This window comes from Malania oleifera, chromosome 5 (assembly GCF_029873635.1).
Source record: "Malania oleifera isolate guangnan ecotype guangnan chromosome 5, ASM2987363v1, whole genome shotgun sequence".
NCBI lineage: Eukaryota > Viridiplantae > Streptophyta > Magnoliopsida > Santalales > Ximeniaceae > Malania > Malania oleifera.
In genome coordinates this window covers 23,454,187-23,468,787 of record NC_080421.1, presented here as the reverse complement: position 1 = coordinate 23,468,787, position 14,601 = coordinate 23,454,187, and the positions used below count along the sequence as shown (strand labels likewise).

The following is a 14,601-nucleotide window of genomic DNA, read 5'->3' as shown; positions in this document are numbered from 1 at the left end:
AGCACGTGAGTTGTAGGTATGTATTGATTCACTGAATTCCCTGCAACATTGAAAGTGAGATGTTTGCTTCAAAAAAAGAAGTATTTGACATTTGAAGACAATAGAGTATGCACGACTAACATTATACATCATGAAAATTGAAGCGTAATTAAAATATCTGGAGATTCACTGATTTGATGTTGTCTGAGTCTGAGCACTAAAAATTATAAAATCAGACAATGAAACTTTGGTCAAAGGGAGATCAAGGGATGAGGAGTTCAATGGTGTTGGTGATGTGATGAAAAAAACACAGGCAGTTAGGGTTTTCAAAGAGCTGACGGCTGGAAAATTTTGACCTGCCTGTGGGGCTCCTCCAGTGATCAGACAACAAAGAAATTCTAGGGTCGGTCTATTTGGTATCATTTCTGTTTTCAGTTTTCTGTTTCCATTTCTATACAGTGAAGAAAGAGGTTATGAAAACGTGTTTGTTTCCATTCATGGTTTTTTGTTTCTATCACCGGTTTTCAGTTGTTCACGAACAATTGAAAACCAGATTTTATGGTTCCATTGTTTTGGCAACCTATTGTTAGAATATTTTAGTCTAGAATGATATTTTTTGGAATAAATCATTCATTTTATCTATATTTTTTAATTAAATTTAAACTAAAATGATCAGATGAATTTAAATATAATTAAAATAAAAATGCACATAAAATTTAAAAAAATTAAAAATAATTAAATACATTTACAAAATATTTTTACTATATTTCAATTGTCATATACAATAAGATTGTTCTTTTAAAGTGAATTTTGAAATATAATAATTAAGTGAAATAATTATAAAATAATTTTTATTTTTATTATAGTATTTTTAATGTATTACTTCATACTTTAATTATCTTAATCATATTTTTTAATTGTTATTTGATTTAATGACAAAAATGAACATTTGTTTAATCAAGCTCTGAATTTGTTTTAGTTTTAGAAATATTAACCAAACAGGTTGCTGGTTTTCAATTTTTAGTTTCTATTTCTGGTTTTTTGTTTTCATTTCTAATTTTCGTTTTCATAATTTTTGACAATGATACCAAACAGCCCTTTAGGGGCTAGGGTCTTGCAGAGTTCCGTTTTTTATGGAAGTGGAGGTGTCTCAAAAATCATCAAGAAAGAGGTGCTCAGGACACAACTGGAATTTTTGAAAAGTTCAGAACTGCTCCCCCTGTTTTTTTTTTAACTGAATTCAGAAATAGAGAGAACGAGAAAGAATTAAGATATAAGAAAAGAAAAGAGGAAGAAGATGATAGAAGATAGGAGGAATTGCTAGGCAGAAACTGCTGCAAGTAAAGGAGACCGCAACAAAATTCATAAATCAGAAAGAGAGTTAAGAGAATTATGGGAGAGAATTGAGAGAAGAAGAAGTGAGGAAGAAGAGAAACAGAGAAGAAGAAAGAAGGCAGAAAGCTGTTGGGCAGTAGGGGATCAGGGACAGAACAGGAGAACAGAACAGATAAGACAAGTGAAGGGAAAATGGGAGACTGAAATGGAAGAATGGGATCATGGTTGGACACTAATACCAAATGATGCAAGGGCAGCATCAAGGATCTGCAACCATGGGAGAAAGCCTCTAAAACATGGCTTTCACACACTATTTATAAGAAAGTCTCTTCACATCAAATTACACATATACCCCCAAAACAACATGAATTACAAACAAACCCCTACATTACACAAAAATTACAAACAACCCCCAAATACACATAATCATATACTGATTAATACTAAACACATAATAAACTACTAAGTAAACCCAACAATCATCGATCTAATTCTTCTAAAAGATTCTCCAACATGGATCTTCCCAAGGCCTTGCTTTTTGTCCTGTATCAGGTCCCTTCAACCAGCCTGGAATTCCAGCTAGAGATCATAACAATCCAATGGACCATTACAGCCTGAATAGGAGAGATGATTCCTTCAAAGGCTCTTCTGTTCCTTTCTCTCCACACCACCCAGAAAATAGCAAAGGGGAATGAGGGAGAAACTCCTTCTTTCTTTATTTGATCTGAGCCCTTTTCAAGCCCAGAGTTAACCCCCCCCCCCCAACTGTAGCTGCAGTGACCCACTTCTGCTTTACAATTGAGATGTCTAAGTTTCACAATTTCTTGGTCCATAAACAATGCAGAAAGACGTGATCAACCGATTACTCCTGCTCCAGACATAAAAAGCACCAATAGACGAGGGAACCTTTTTTCTGAAGATTGTCTACAGTAAGGACTTTTCCAAGAGTAGCCTCCCACGTGAAGAAGGCAACCTATGAAGGGGCAGTCGTTTTCCAAATCAGCTTCTAAGTTAGTGCTGCTCCCAGCCAGGGAACTAAGGTATTTGTAGAAAGAGCTGACAGTGAAGTTCCCATCTTTCCCCAAAACCCATTTGGGCTCATCGGAATTGGCCTGACAATGAGACTTACAGAGACTGCTGAAAAAAATCTGCAAGAGAATCAAGTTCCCAATTGAAAGCATTTCTATTCAAAGGAATATCCCAAACAATCCCTAGACTGGTGAACACCATGTGTTGGCTAATAAGGGCATCCCTGTTGCTTGCAAGTTCGAAGATCAAACAAAAAAGAAGCTGAGTTGGGAATTGTCGCACCAAGTATCATGCCAGAAGAACACATCATCTATGTTCCCCACAAAGTAGAAGAGTACTTTCCGTCCAGGGATGTGTTACACAAGGATCTTTGCATGAGAATTGGGATTCTGGTCTACAGCAAGAACCAAGATGAGTCAATGTGACATGGAGAAATGGATCGTAGGAGCTTGACTGTTCCAAGAATTCTTGCTTCAGGAATTTAGGAGCAGATATGTGCTTTTATCAATGAGGAATTGATAAGATGGAGTGGGGAAAAATGTACAGTGCTATGTTCTTGTATTCGTGACACATGCAAAACGGCTTGTTGGGCGACCTTGGAAGGGTACAGTGTTCATGTCAGGTGGATTGTGAAAGGAACCTTGGTTGACATGGACTCGGTTATGGAGATGTTATAGGATGCATTTTGAATGTCACTATGACATTGTGGTGGGTTGGATAATTATCATGAAGGCGTTCCCAGGCTATGGAGTATGATCATTAGACCCACAGCTGGTTACTCAAACTTGAACAAGAATGCAACAAAGAGATTACCTTGGGGGAACACTAGGTGAGAAACCTTAAACCACCAACCCCCAACCCCAATGTGCTCTTAGGCACTAAGTGAGCACCTTGAGGAGCGCTCAGGGTGGGCTCTTGACATCCTCAAGGGGTGTTTTAGGCTTTCGTTTGGATTGGAATCCCCATGGACAACTAATTGGAAAATGAAGTCATGCGTCACTCTCAACCCTCATGTTGGGAGTTACACTCATGTTGGCCCTTGGATACACTATTGGGTGGTGTCATCTCATACACAATTTGACTATCAAGGGACATTGATCCTTTGTATGTCTAACTCGATTAGTGTATGACGTTACTTTTCTTAGCTCCGCCTAGTGGGTAGGAAGTGCTCTTGCATGAGGATTATCTCGTGGGGATGAGAGTTACCCCTAGTGCTTGTGGAACACGAATTCAACTCCCTTACAGTTTGAATCATGGTTTCTCAATGTCAATCTTGGTTAGGACAAGGAGTCGTGCCATGAGACTTGAACATTGGAGTGTTTCCACGGATGAAGATGAGTACGGCTGGATAGGACTTGGCATAGTCTGGTCACTGCATGGGCATGACTACATTTTAGGCAAGTTACAGCTAAGGTGATTCCTTCTGACCTTGGAAATCTGCTGTCCCATGAAACTTCACTACCTCTTCAGTTTCCATCAAGTTTTAAGTTTAACAGCGTTTATGATCCACTAAAGAACCATTCTTATACAATATTATATTCTCTGTCTCTTCTGATCTAGGCATTCTTCCTTCATTCTTATTCTTTGGTAATATCCTCGTTACGTGACACTTCACTACCTCTTTTGTTTCCACCTAGTTTTAAGTTTAAGAGTGTTTATGATCCACCAAAGAACCATTCTTATTCAATATTGTATATGATGTCTCATCTGTTCCAGGCATTCTTCCATCATTCTTATTCTTTGATAATATCCCCATTACAAGCGCAAAGCTACTGTATAACAGAAAGCGCTTGCCCAAGTCATCTCCACCAGAAAATTCAAGTGCAGTGGAATCATTCAACAATGCATTCAATTCCAGTCTTAGTCATCTGCATAATAAGGTGTTAAGTTCTTTCTCCATTGTTGATCACTTACAGTATTCCTGGTTCAGTGCTTCATATCTCTCTGCTACATTTTCAAATTTGTTCCGATTGAGATGTACGGTATGACTAATAATTACCCATAATGTTCATATACCGCATTTTGAATATCCATATGTAACCCTTATTCATTTGGTGGCCTGGACTTGTGGATTTCATGGTAGTTTCTCAATGAAATCTTATTTTCAAGAGTTAGGAAATGCGGCAGAGACAACTATGTGAGTTTCCTCAACTTCATTAAAGGTTGTGTTCCTCATATGGCAATGATTAATAAAAATTGTGCAGATAAAGGTTCAATACTATGAGGTGTGTTTGTGTTGCATGAATGCAATGGAAAGAAATGGAGAGGGCTGAGAGGAGAATTGGACCATTCTCTGCATCTCAAGTGTCAGGTAGTAGGTAAGGGAACACCAGATGATGAAAGGATGAGAGAGTACAGCACTCACGGAGTCGAGAAGTCAAGAAATGTTTGCACAAAGTACAGGAATGTTGTAAGGTGGTTAAAATTTTCTAGATATGAAGTCTTCCTCCAGAGAGAGAGTATTAGAATGAAATGGGCTTAAAGCTTCCTAGAAGGAGAAATAAATGGTGCATTTATAATGGTCTGAAGATGTTCATCCTATAGAAAAGATGCCATGTATTGTTCTAACCAGTAGAAAGTGTGTATTTTCTTGATCCACTAGCATGTGGCATTTCAGGAAGAATAGGAAAAATTTGTGTAATAGATAACCTAGAACTCGAGCACTTTAAGCCATAGTTACCAGGATTGCTGAACACCCGTCCCCCCTGGGAACTACAATCAAGACTGTGTCAGAATTCGCAGGACATTTGCATCCCGGATGTGGTATCCAAATCATTAAAAAAGTGGCAACCCAAATGTATTAACCATCTGATCAAAATTCAAATGAAAATATTCAAAAAAATGAGAAAAAAAAAAATGGGACGACCATTCTGTAAAAAAAATCATAGATAAACGACACAAGTATGAAAAGAATTCAGCATAAATTACTTTCACAAGTATCCATTTGAATTCATACTATAAATTCAAAATCCAACTGAAATCTTGCGTTTTCAGGAATTCATTGAAATAAACAACTCCAGTGAAATAGTTACACGGTAGAGGGATGGTAGACACTTACCACACCAAGTCTCAAATTGAATCATCAAAGGTGCTTTTGTGTGTACATGTGTAAGAGAGGGGGAGAGGGAGGGGAGGGAGACACAGAGAGAGAACATCTCAAAGTATTTAGAGGTCTGCTTCAAAAAAAAATGCGGAGAGCTCTGAAGCTGCTCTCACAGTGGTTCGTGATCACAGCTTTGCTTCAAAGGACAAAGAGAGAGAGAAGGATAGAGAGAACTATACATATTTTAAGTCTACACCAAAGAGTATTTTTACTTTTTATTTAACCAAAGTAAAACAAAGGACAGCCAAGTGTCTTTCAGAGATGATATTTATCTTCTAAAAATATATTTTCGTTTGTAAATTGCTAGTATGGAGTTTTAGGCAGTAGTCATGGACTTAAGTTCCAAAAATATTAATTAACAGTTTAATTAAAAACCTCAACCACCTTGTTGACTTATTAGCTCAATATCATTATTGAAAAACTTATCCATCTATGTGCATTAAAACGTAAAGATTAAGGTTCTAGGAATAGAATCGGATAAGATGGGAATGCAATAATAATTTATATGAATATAATAATTTAGGAGAAAAAGCCATTCATGCAAAAGCTTGTGTTTTATTCCCTCCAATATGGAATAGGATAGGAATAGTTGTTGCCATGGTAAAATTTGGGAATAGTCATTCCTTATTTTTTTCATATTATGGGCTCATAGAAACTTTTGCACATCATTCTCTTAATAATTACAACACATCTTCTTTGTAAGTTATCAAATCCTTATGATATAATCCTTCTATTCCTTGAAATAGACATTGCATAAACCAAACATAACTCATGGATCTAAGCCTAAAAATGTCTTTCCTAATGCCACCTTCAATGCTTATTAAAAAAGATCATGTAAATAATTTAAAATGTATCATGATCCAAAATACAGCATACACACTAAGCAACCCAAATAGGTGGTTCAAGCATGCTTAGACTCGAAACGACGCACTGACTAAGACTACCCCCCATAGTGCTGTGTATCTCTTAGGTAGTCTTATCATGTTCTCATACCCATAGCATGACCTGAAACACACCATATTTAGGTACCTCCATGCTAAGCAAAGGCTAAGGGAATACCAAGGTTCCCTAACTGAACCAATTCAAACCAATCACCCCAAGCCTCTCCAAGTCATCCCAGAATCCCAAAATTAATTAGGGATCATGCCATGTAACCCATGAATATTCCAATATTCCTATGCCTATGAGTGTCTGATCCTAGTAAGACCGCACAAACCCATTGATTTCTCTTGTAATTGGCTTTAGTGGATGTATGAATGCTTGGATTTCCTTTAATTTCAACATAACTGAACCTTCTTTGAAATCCTTGCAGCAAACTTGTTCAGAGTTTCATTGCAGCTCTAATGCACCGACACTTCAACAAAATGGGAGTGTCTGCGTCCGAAAGACACCAACACTGCTCCAAGACAGCCTCCACATGCGTTGGACACCTCTCCGACATGTCAAGCTTATTACTAGTTATGGACATGCGTCTGACACTTGCATGGCACCGCGGGTATTGGAACAAGGGAAAAAATACAAATTTTAAGCCATGTAATATTATCAAATTTTTCTGATAAAAAAAAAAAAGTAATATTACCAAATTTTGAGAGATTTTTTATATTTAAAAAACAAAAAAAAAAAAAAGATATATTATCCAAATTAAGCAAGCTTGTAACTTGCATCAATCACATTACCCAAAAAAATCTTGCATCAGTCAATGAAGAGTGTGAAAATCAAAAGGACCATATTCATCAACATCATATGCAAATTCAATGACGCTTGATATCCTATTTATTTAAAGGATCATATTTGGATTTTTAAAAAAATGCGTTATTAACATAATCATATATTAAAATATACATGTTTTTTATCTCCATGTCCTTGCCGCATCTATCTTGAATTTTTAAGATTGTTTTTAAAAAGTGTCAACATGTTAGACACATACTATGTTGGACACTAGAGACCATGCTTCATGCGGTTGTAAGGATTCTTTGAATATTCCTTTAGATGCTAATCAAACTCATTAGGAGAAAAACTTCATTCATGCAAGGAAGAGAGATTTCTCCAACTAATGGGATTTCCTAGAGGGAGGGCATTCAAGGTAGAAGGAAGAACTCCACAAAATCAAGGCATTAAAGGCCCTTTATAGTAACAAGGTGTATCAACCATTCCAATTAGGAGCTGATACGGTGATGACGTCAATTCCAAAACTTCATTTTAGGGAGAAAGTGAATTGTAGAAAGGATGTGAGATCCACAACCCCGAGTACAAGCATTAAGCTTATTTAAGTAGATCCTAGAGCCAACATGTAAGTTACTATTCAATTTCAATCAGAGATTCAAGGCTGAGAGAGGAGACTTGGGAGAGCTTCCTTAGACTTGCTTAGGGTAGCCTAAGACTTTCACTCAACTTTGGGGAGGCAATGAAGTATAGGATATATATATATACACACGATATGAGGAGATTTATACACACCGTAGCACTTGAAAATGTATGCTTGACCTCTTGTTATTCATCATGATGATGATATGAGCATGTGGGGGGACATATAAGCTTGTGAAAGTAATTCTACCACACATTGGTGACTACACAAGGCGAGATAACATTCACTAGGGAAGAGGCTTACGTGTTATAGTTAAACTATTTTGGAGAGAGGAGTGTCAATATCTCTCTATCTCCACAAATGGAAAAAGTACACTTCCTCAAATGATCCATTAAAGAATCCAACAAGACATATCTAGCTAATTCTAAGAGCCCAAGTTTATACATTGGATAAAATTTTTCTTCAAGCAATGCAATAAGGAACAGCTGGGTGGGAGAGTGACACAGAACAAAAGCATAGAGTTTAAGGTATTAATGAGTGATTAATCATGTCTTAGATCAATTTTAGGGTTTCCTGCAAATAGGAATAGAAGGAAAACAAAATTTAATAATCAAGTGATGCACATGGCCAACAGCCTTATAACGCTATTTATAGCCATCAAAACCCTAAAATAAAGCCATCTCAATAACTCATGAAATCCTAAAATTAAGCCTTCCCCATTAAGTAAAATCCCTTCCAAATATTCCTAACATATATGCTAAGCTATTAGGACTTAAATTTGGCTGTTAAAACTCCTAAATTACCTAGAAACAAGAAAATAAAATCCTTATAAATAATAGATACGAATTAAATTAATAAAAATAAAATTCAGTTTGATTTCTCTGCTTATTGCGTCCTAGACAGACCCTCACTAGAAGAAAACTATTCCTTAAGTTTATTAGTTGAAGATGCAAGCTTCCATTCCACCAAAAAATAAATTTAGAATATTTGACAAGTGTTGTCTTTCTTTTCATTTTTGTTTTCCAATGCATTCGACTCAATCCTCAACTCGTCCAGCTTCTCTAAAGTGGCTCTACATTTTTTCAAAATCAAATACATCAACTACAACGAAATAAAAATATTTAATTGTTGCATATTTCAAGAGATTGTGGAATGTGTAGACTATCGGCTCATGTCCCCATGTGATCTCAGCTAAATCTTCCATTAGTTTCTCAATAATCATCTCATCTTGAGTTCCATAATTTTCTTCAGTGACTTGCACAATAACTTCTTTAGGAGAAACATCAAGATTGTCATTTCCCATGTTTGAGTTCTGAGGCTATGGAGAAACATGGTCATGCTAAAGAACTTCAACCTCTTGGACATTTGAATCTTTCTTAGAGACTCACTCCACATCCTCTATTGCAAAGTCAGTATGGCTCCTGCCACAACTGGATTAGTGTCCTCCTCGTCTGAATCTTGTATACCACACCCCTTTGCTGCAGAGGCTGAGGGTTTGGCTCCGTCCATCCTACTTGGCGTTTCTCCATTCCCACATGTTGCACAAGGCTTCTTGGCTGTTCAATAGCACCAATTGTGTGTCCTTCTATTGTAACTTGTAGATTCAATCAGTTGCACATACTGCATGGACTTAACTCCTCTTCTTCTTCAATCAGGCATGGGGTGTTTACAGTATCAATGCCAGAGCCATTAAATCCTGTCATATATCAATTATAGAGTTTCCTGCAAACAGGGATAGAGGGAAAACTGAATTTTATTAATCAAGTGATGTAGATGGTTAGTTGCCTTACAAGGCCATTAATAGCACTCGAAACCCTGAGTGAAGCCTTCTAGATAAGCCTCCCCATTAAGTAAAAATCCCTCCAAAATATTCCTAACTTATTAACCTACCAGGGCTTAATTTTGGAAATTAAAACCCCTAAAATACCTCAAAATAAGAAAATAGAATCCTCATAAATAATGGCAATGAAAATTATAAGAAAATAAGAATCAAGGTGTGAAATTGATTTGTCCCCCCCACCCTCCTTATTTGATAGAAGATTTGTCCCCTTATTGGTTCAACGGGAGTGAAGGTCTAAGCTTCATGAAACAGCATGGGTTGGAAGTGTTCTTGCTAGCTAACTCTCTCAACATATACAACCAAGTTGCTTGATGTGGGGAAAAGGGCAGGGATTCTCTCCATTGCTGTATGGATACCATAGGATCACCACTTCACACTTGGCCTAGTGTGCTCCTTTCTTCAAAAATTCTTTTGAGAGAGGTTCAAGGAATACGCCCCCACTCCTAGGGAATAGTCTAGTAGGGGCACATGAGGGTATCTCACATGGCCATAAGGAATATCCTTGAGCTTGAGCATGGACAGAAAATCCTCACAAGGAGAACTACTCCAATTCATTGACTATGAGGAGATGTTCACATTCCATCCCTACACCAATGATGTTACAGGCTTCACGCTATGCAAGCATTCATACCCACTCTAATCGAACCATACACTTAATCTAGCCAAATACAGAAGAGCCTTAAGGGATGAGGAGGGACTTAATTGCTTGGTCCTCCCCTGGAACACTTTTGGCCATGATTGAGTCCTCCGTGAGGGTGTCGATAAGAAGTAGAGATTGAATGAGCTTTGTGCTGTGCATAACATAGCTTGCCAATTTGACCATGATCAGGGCATGCTTTAGTAGACACGGCTTTGGCCAAGGACCAACAATCCTGCAACTAATTCCTATTGATGAGAATTGTTTGTACCAAACTTGAAAAGAGTGTTTGCTTTACAGAGAGTTTGATTTACTCAGCAGATTATATTAGCTCATTCTACGGGTATGCCCATTCGTTGACTAAAATGGGTCTCCCAAAGCTTCATATGTGTAGAAATGACTTGTTCTTGGGATTTCCTCATGAGGCAAAGGCCAAGCAGACCACAGATGATAAGAAGTAATAGAACAAAGAAGTGAAAGATCTTGCTTATGATCCAAAGAAGAAGAAAACTCCTTAACCATCACAAGGGGCGCCACATAAGAAAGGCAGAGGTCATGCTATTTGGTTAAATATACAGCATATGCCTATTAATTCTTTTTACATTTGTTTCATTGCTGGTAGGATGTCCCCAAGACTAGTACATGTGAGCTAGGAGTTCCATGGTATGACCTGGATGATATATATATATATATATATATAGCATTATTGACGCTGCTAAGGCCAAGAGAGAGATGCTTACTTAGGGATCCACTTGGCGTTCTATGTCTCTTGACCTCTGTCATCAAGATCGCACAATGTCCATATTTTACCCATAAGCTCAAAGGATCTTGACAGTGGTTTCAGTATTTGAGCCATGAATGCTTGTCTTCCGGTAACGTTTAACAGGGAAATTGCTGAACTGATTATGGTAGACTAAAAGTTAAAATAACCACCATAGGCTATCAAATGTTAAATGCAGGGAACAGAGCACCTACAAGTGATGACAGCTATTCTGAAAATTAAAAAGCATTGATCTTTGAATCTTTTTTACTAGAAATGAGTTTTACTGCGACAAGGACTACACTTACTTTTGCACTTCAAACCTTTCATGCTAAAAATGAATACATGGGTTTACATGTCTTCCCAATATAAGGCCAAAGATAGTACTTTAATGACAGTAATCAGGAAGAGTGTCCATGACCTTGTAGAATTGTTAATTGGTTCTAGAATTGTGTGCTATGTGTCACACCCAGAGGTGTGGGGGGCACCACACCACCAGCAACAACAATAGAAACTTAAATCTTGAAAAAGATGACATAAACCACATACACACTCCCTTATCAATACTAAAATTGCACATGGAAATTTCTAAGCCACTCTTCGTCCCATGAGAATTTGCTCGAATCATAGTTCCAATCAGAATAGCATTATTGCTTACTAAACCTGGCATAAGCTTTAAATGCTTTTGAGCAATCATCTCAGAATTCCATTTCTTCTAGATTGCTAAATTGGTTCAATGCACACAGCTGCTACAAAAAATGGTGGATCTGGCACATGCATGCCATTCGACTCAACTGATAAACAGCTTTTAATAGTCCAATATCCAGTTGAAGCCTATAATAATGGGCAAGAACTTTCCTCATCCCCGATTCTGTGCTTGAATCCAAAGATGTAGACATATTAAATAAAGTCAGAAATGGTAAACATTGACCAAAGGCAATAGCATACCTAAAAGAGAAAACAATACAACTGCCTCTCACACAGAATAACTGATGTCATGCAGAGTCATATAAAGCACTTGAAACATTTGACAGACAAAATGTGTCACGTTGAAAATTACTGGCATTCAACATGAAAAATGAAGCCCCGTCAGAGCAAAAAGTGAAACTGCTTGCGATCAAATCATTAAGGGAAAGCCCTCACATGAATTCTGTAGTACGGGTTGCAGGAAATGCACTCAGATTAGCATTCAAGAGAGAAACGAAAAAATAATTTAAAAATGAAAACAAATCCTACCAGGCATCAACCATAACTCGGCAACCAGGATGTCTCAAAAAACATACATTAAAATAATCACGAGAAACAAAATTCAATGAGCTCAATACAATGAAATAAAAATTCAAATTCACCATACCTCCATACTCAGTTTCTGCATAAATGTTGCAGCTTCCGCTCTTGCGTTCACAAAATGCCATTGCAAGTGCCGGTTATACAAGAGCCTCAACAGGTGTGCATCTATGATACGATTGTCGCCCATCTTCCCTCTCCGAACATCAACAGGAAAACTAAAAACGGAAGGTGCACTGCCAGAATTACTACTCAAAGCACTGGAAGCTGCATTTCTGGCCCTAGACGGACTGGGAATTCCTCTAGATGGTGACAATGCCAAAGATGAGATTTTGCTTGGTGATGCAGGCCTGGCGACTCCCTGCGCAGGAGACAACATTGCTCTGGGAGATGGCAATGCGCCATCACTTGGAAACTTCTTTGACAGCAAGAACCTTGGGGGAGCTGCCATTCTTGATGCAGGGCTTGTTGACAATGGAGAACCAGGGTCCTGCAGCCGCCGCAACCGGCTGTTTGTCTCCTGCCAAAATCTTGCTGAAACAACAATGCCCCGGGGCATACTTCGCCCTTGCCCAACCCCATTACATTCTTGCACACCTGATGTGCTGCCAGAGGAAACACTGTCACTATCCGAGGCAGTGATATCAGAAGGCACAGAGTTAGTATCCGATGCAGGGTGAAACCCCTTCAACAATTCAGCATTGCCCAAATCTAGGCCCATTCTACCATCAAAAGATGCCCTTCTAGTTTCATCAATCAATGATTGCTTCAATGCCCGAACCCCCACTCCGGATCCAATCAGTTTCTTTTTATCACCCGTGCAATCTAAACTCATAGACAATGGATTTGCAGGCCGAGTCTTACCTGGCCACCGATGATCATTCGGCTTTGAGTTCTCCACCTGATCTCCACCTCCACCGTCAACCTTCCCCCTCAACGGGATGATCCTCCGCCGTTCCGGGGTGCTCTTTCTACTCAAATTTGGGGGCGGAGCTGCCTTAGTTTTGCTAATCGGAAGCGAAAATGCTTCTCCTTGAAACGACACCGACAAACTCCTCGTTGAAGTGAACAGAAGCTTCGTAGCTGCCGATATCTCACTGCCATTGCAGATTCTTGACTCTGGCAGAGGTCTGGTGGGTCTAGAAGTCGCAGGCCGCCTCCGGTCAGCCGATTGGGAGCGCTTGAGAGCTGAAGAAGCCGATGTGGATGCCGGGAATGGCGTCGATACAAAAGTCGTGTTTGTCGTTCTAGAAACCAGCGGAGATGAACATCTTCTGGAAGATGAAGAAGATGACGAAGTTGAGGTAGATGGCGAAGGGGACAAGTACCTGGAGGGCACTTCTCTGGATTTGGGTTTTCTAGGACCAACCCCGTTATCTAAAAAAGGGGTTCTTCTTGGGTTTCGAAGGGTCTCGCCATGGGAGGGGGCTTTGGGGTTTTGTGGGTTGTTTGACGCTGCTTCAGAAATGGCAGCCACCATCATCGAACTGAGAAATCTCCTCACATTTCCTCGAACAGAACAGGATTACCCACAAAGGCCGCTCTTCTCAACAGCTCAAACCTGCAGCAGATCAAGAAATCCCACTGTTTTGTCACGAACACAACTTCGTAGCAGTACACACGGCATTGTAAGGTATCCAGAAACAGAGACAAAAACGCGCATCCAAGTACCAAATACTAAATGGTTTTCCCGGAGAGAAGAAGAGGGGTTACCGGTGAGGGTCAAGAAGATAAACTTTTTCCAGCTAAAAAAATACGCCGGAGAGACATACAGGGAAGCGACTTGGTTAACGGAGATTGGGAATTTAGGTGAAAGAATAGTGGGTTTTGGGCTTCTGGGGTTTTGTGAATCTTTGGAGATACGTTAAAACGTTGATCAGATTGACAGATTTTAATTTTAAATTTTTATTTTTCACTAGTATTTATTATGCGAAGGTAATTACATTTTTTAAGATGATTTTTTTATAAATTAAATTCAGCAAAACAACTCAAGCAGTTTTTAATGTTTATTTTTCAATTACACATGTATTTCAAAATTAATCATTAAATTTATTTTCTTATAAAAGTTCAAATAAAACATATTTATATCCCAAAAGTTTGCCGTACAAATATAAATTTCATATGACTTTAAAAATTTTTAAGAATTTTCATTGAAAAGGGTTGCATTCAATACAAGTTCAATCAACATAATGAAATATTCGAATTCAGCTTAATTCAAAAATATTAAATTACATCGAAACTCAACTCAAACTTTATCAATCTCAAATTTGTAAAATCAAACTTGACACAAATTCTTGAAACACGAGTTCAATTCGATTAAGTTTAA

General features: G+C 38.2%; 1 protein-coding gene across 5 annotated transcripts in view; it reads right to left on the bottom strand.

Moving 5' to 3' along the window:
• Positions 1–14,122, bottom strand: part of LOC131155339 (QWRF motif-containing protein 2) — a 32,451-nt gene extending 18,329 nt beyond the window's left edge. For 2 of the 5 annotated variants that reach the window (XR_009136783.1, XR_009136784.1), the window contains exon 1: positions 12,343–14,100. Coding sequence is in view for 3 of the 5 variants with exons in the window: in XM_058108394.1 (XP_057964377.1) it covers positions 12,343–13,758 (1,416 nt within the window). In the remaining 2 variants the exon portion in view is untranslated. Of the gene's footprint in view, positions 1–12,342 lie in introns of all 5 variants that reach the window. The other 3 variants (XM_058108394.1, XM_058108395.1, XM_058108396.1) reach the window with 3 other exon arrangements.
• Positions 14,123–14,601: the final 479 nt, after the last annotated feature.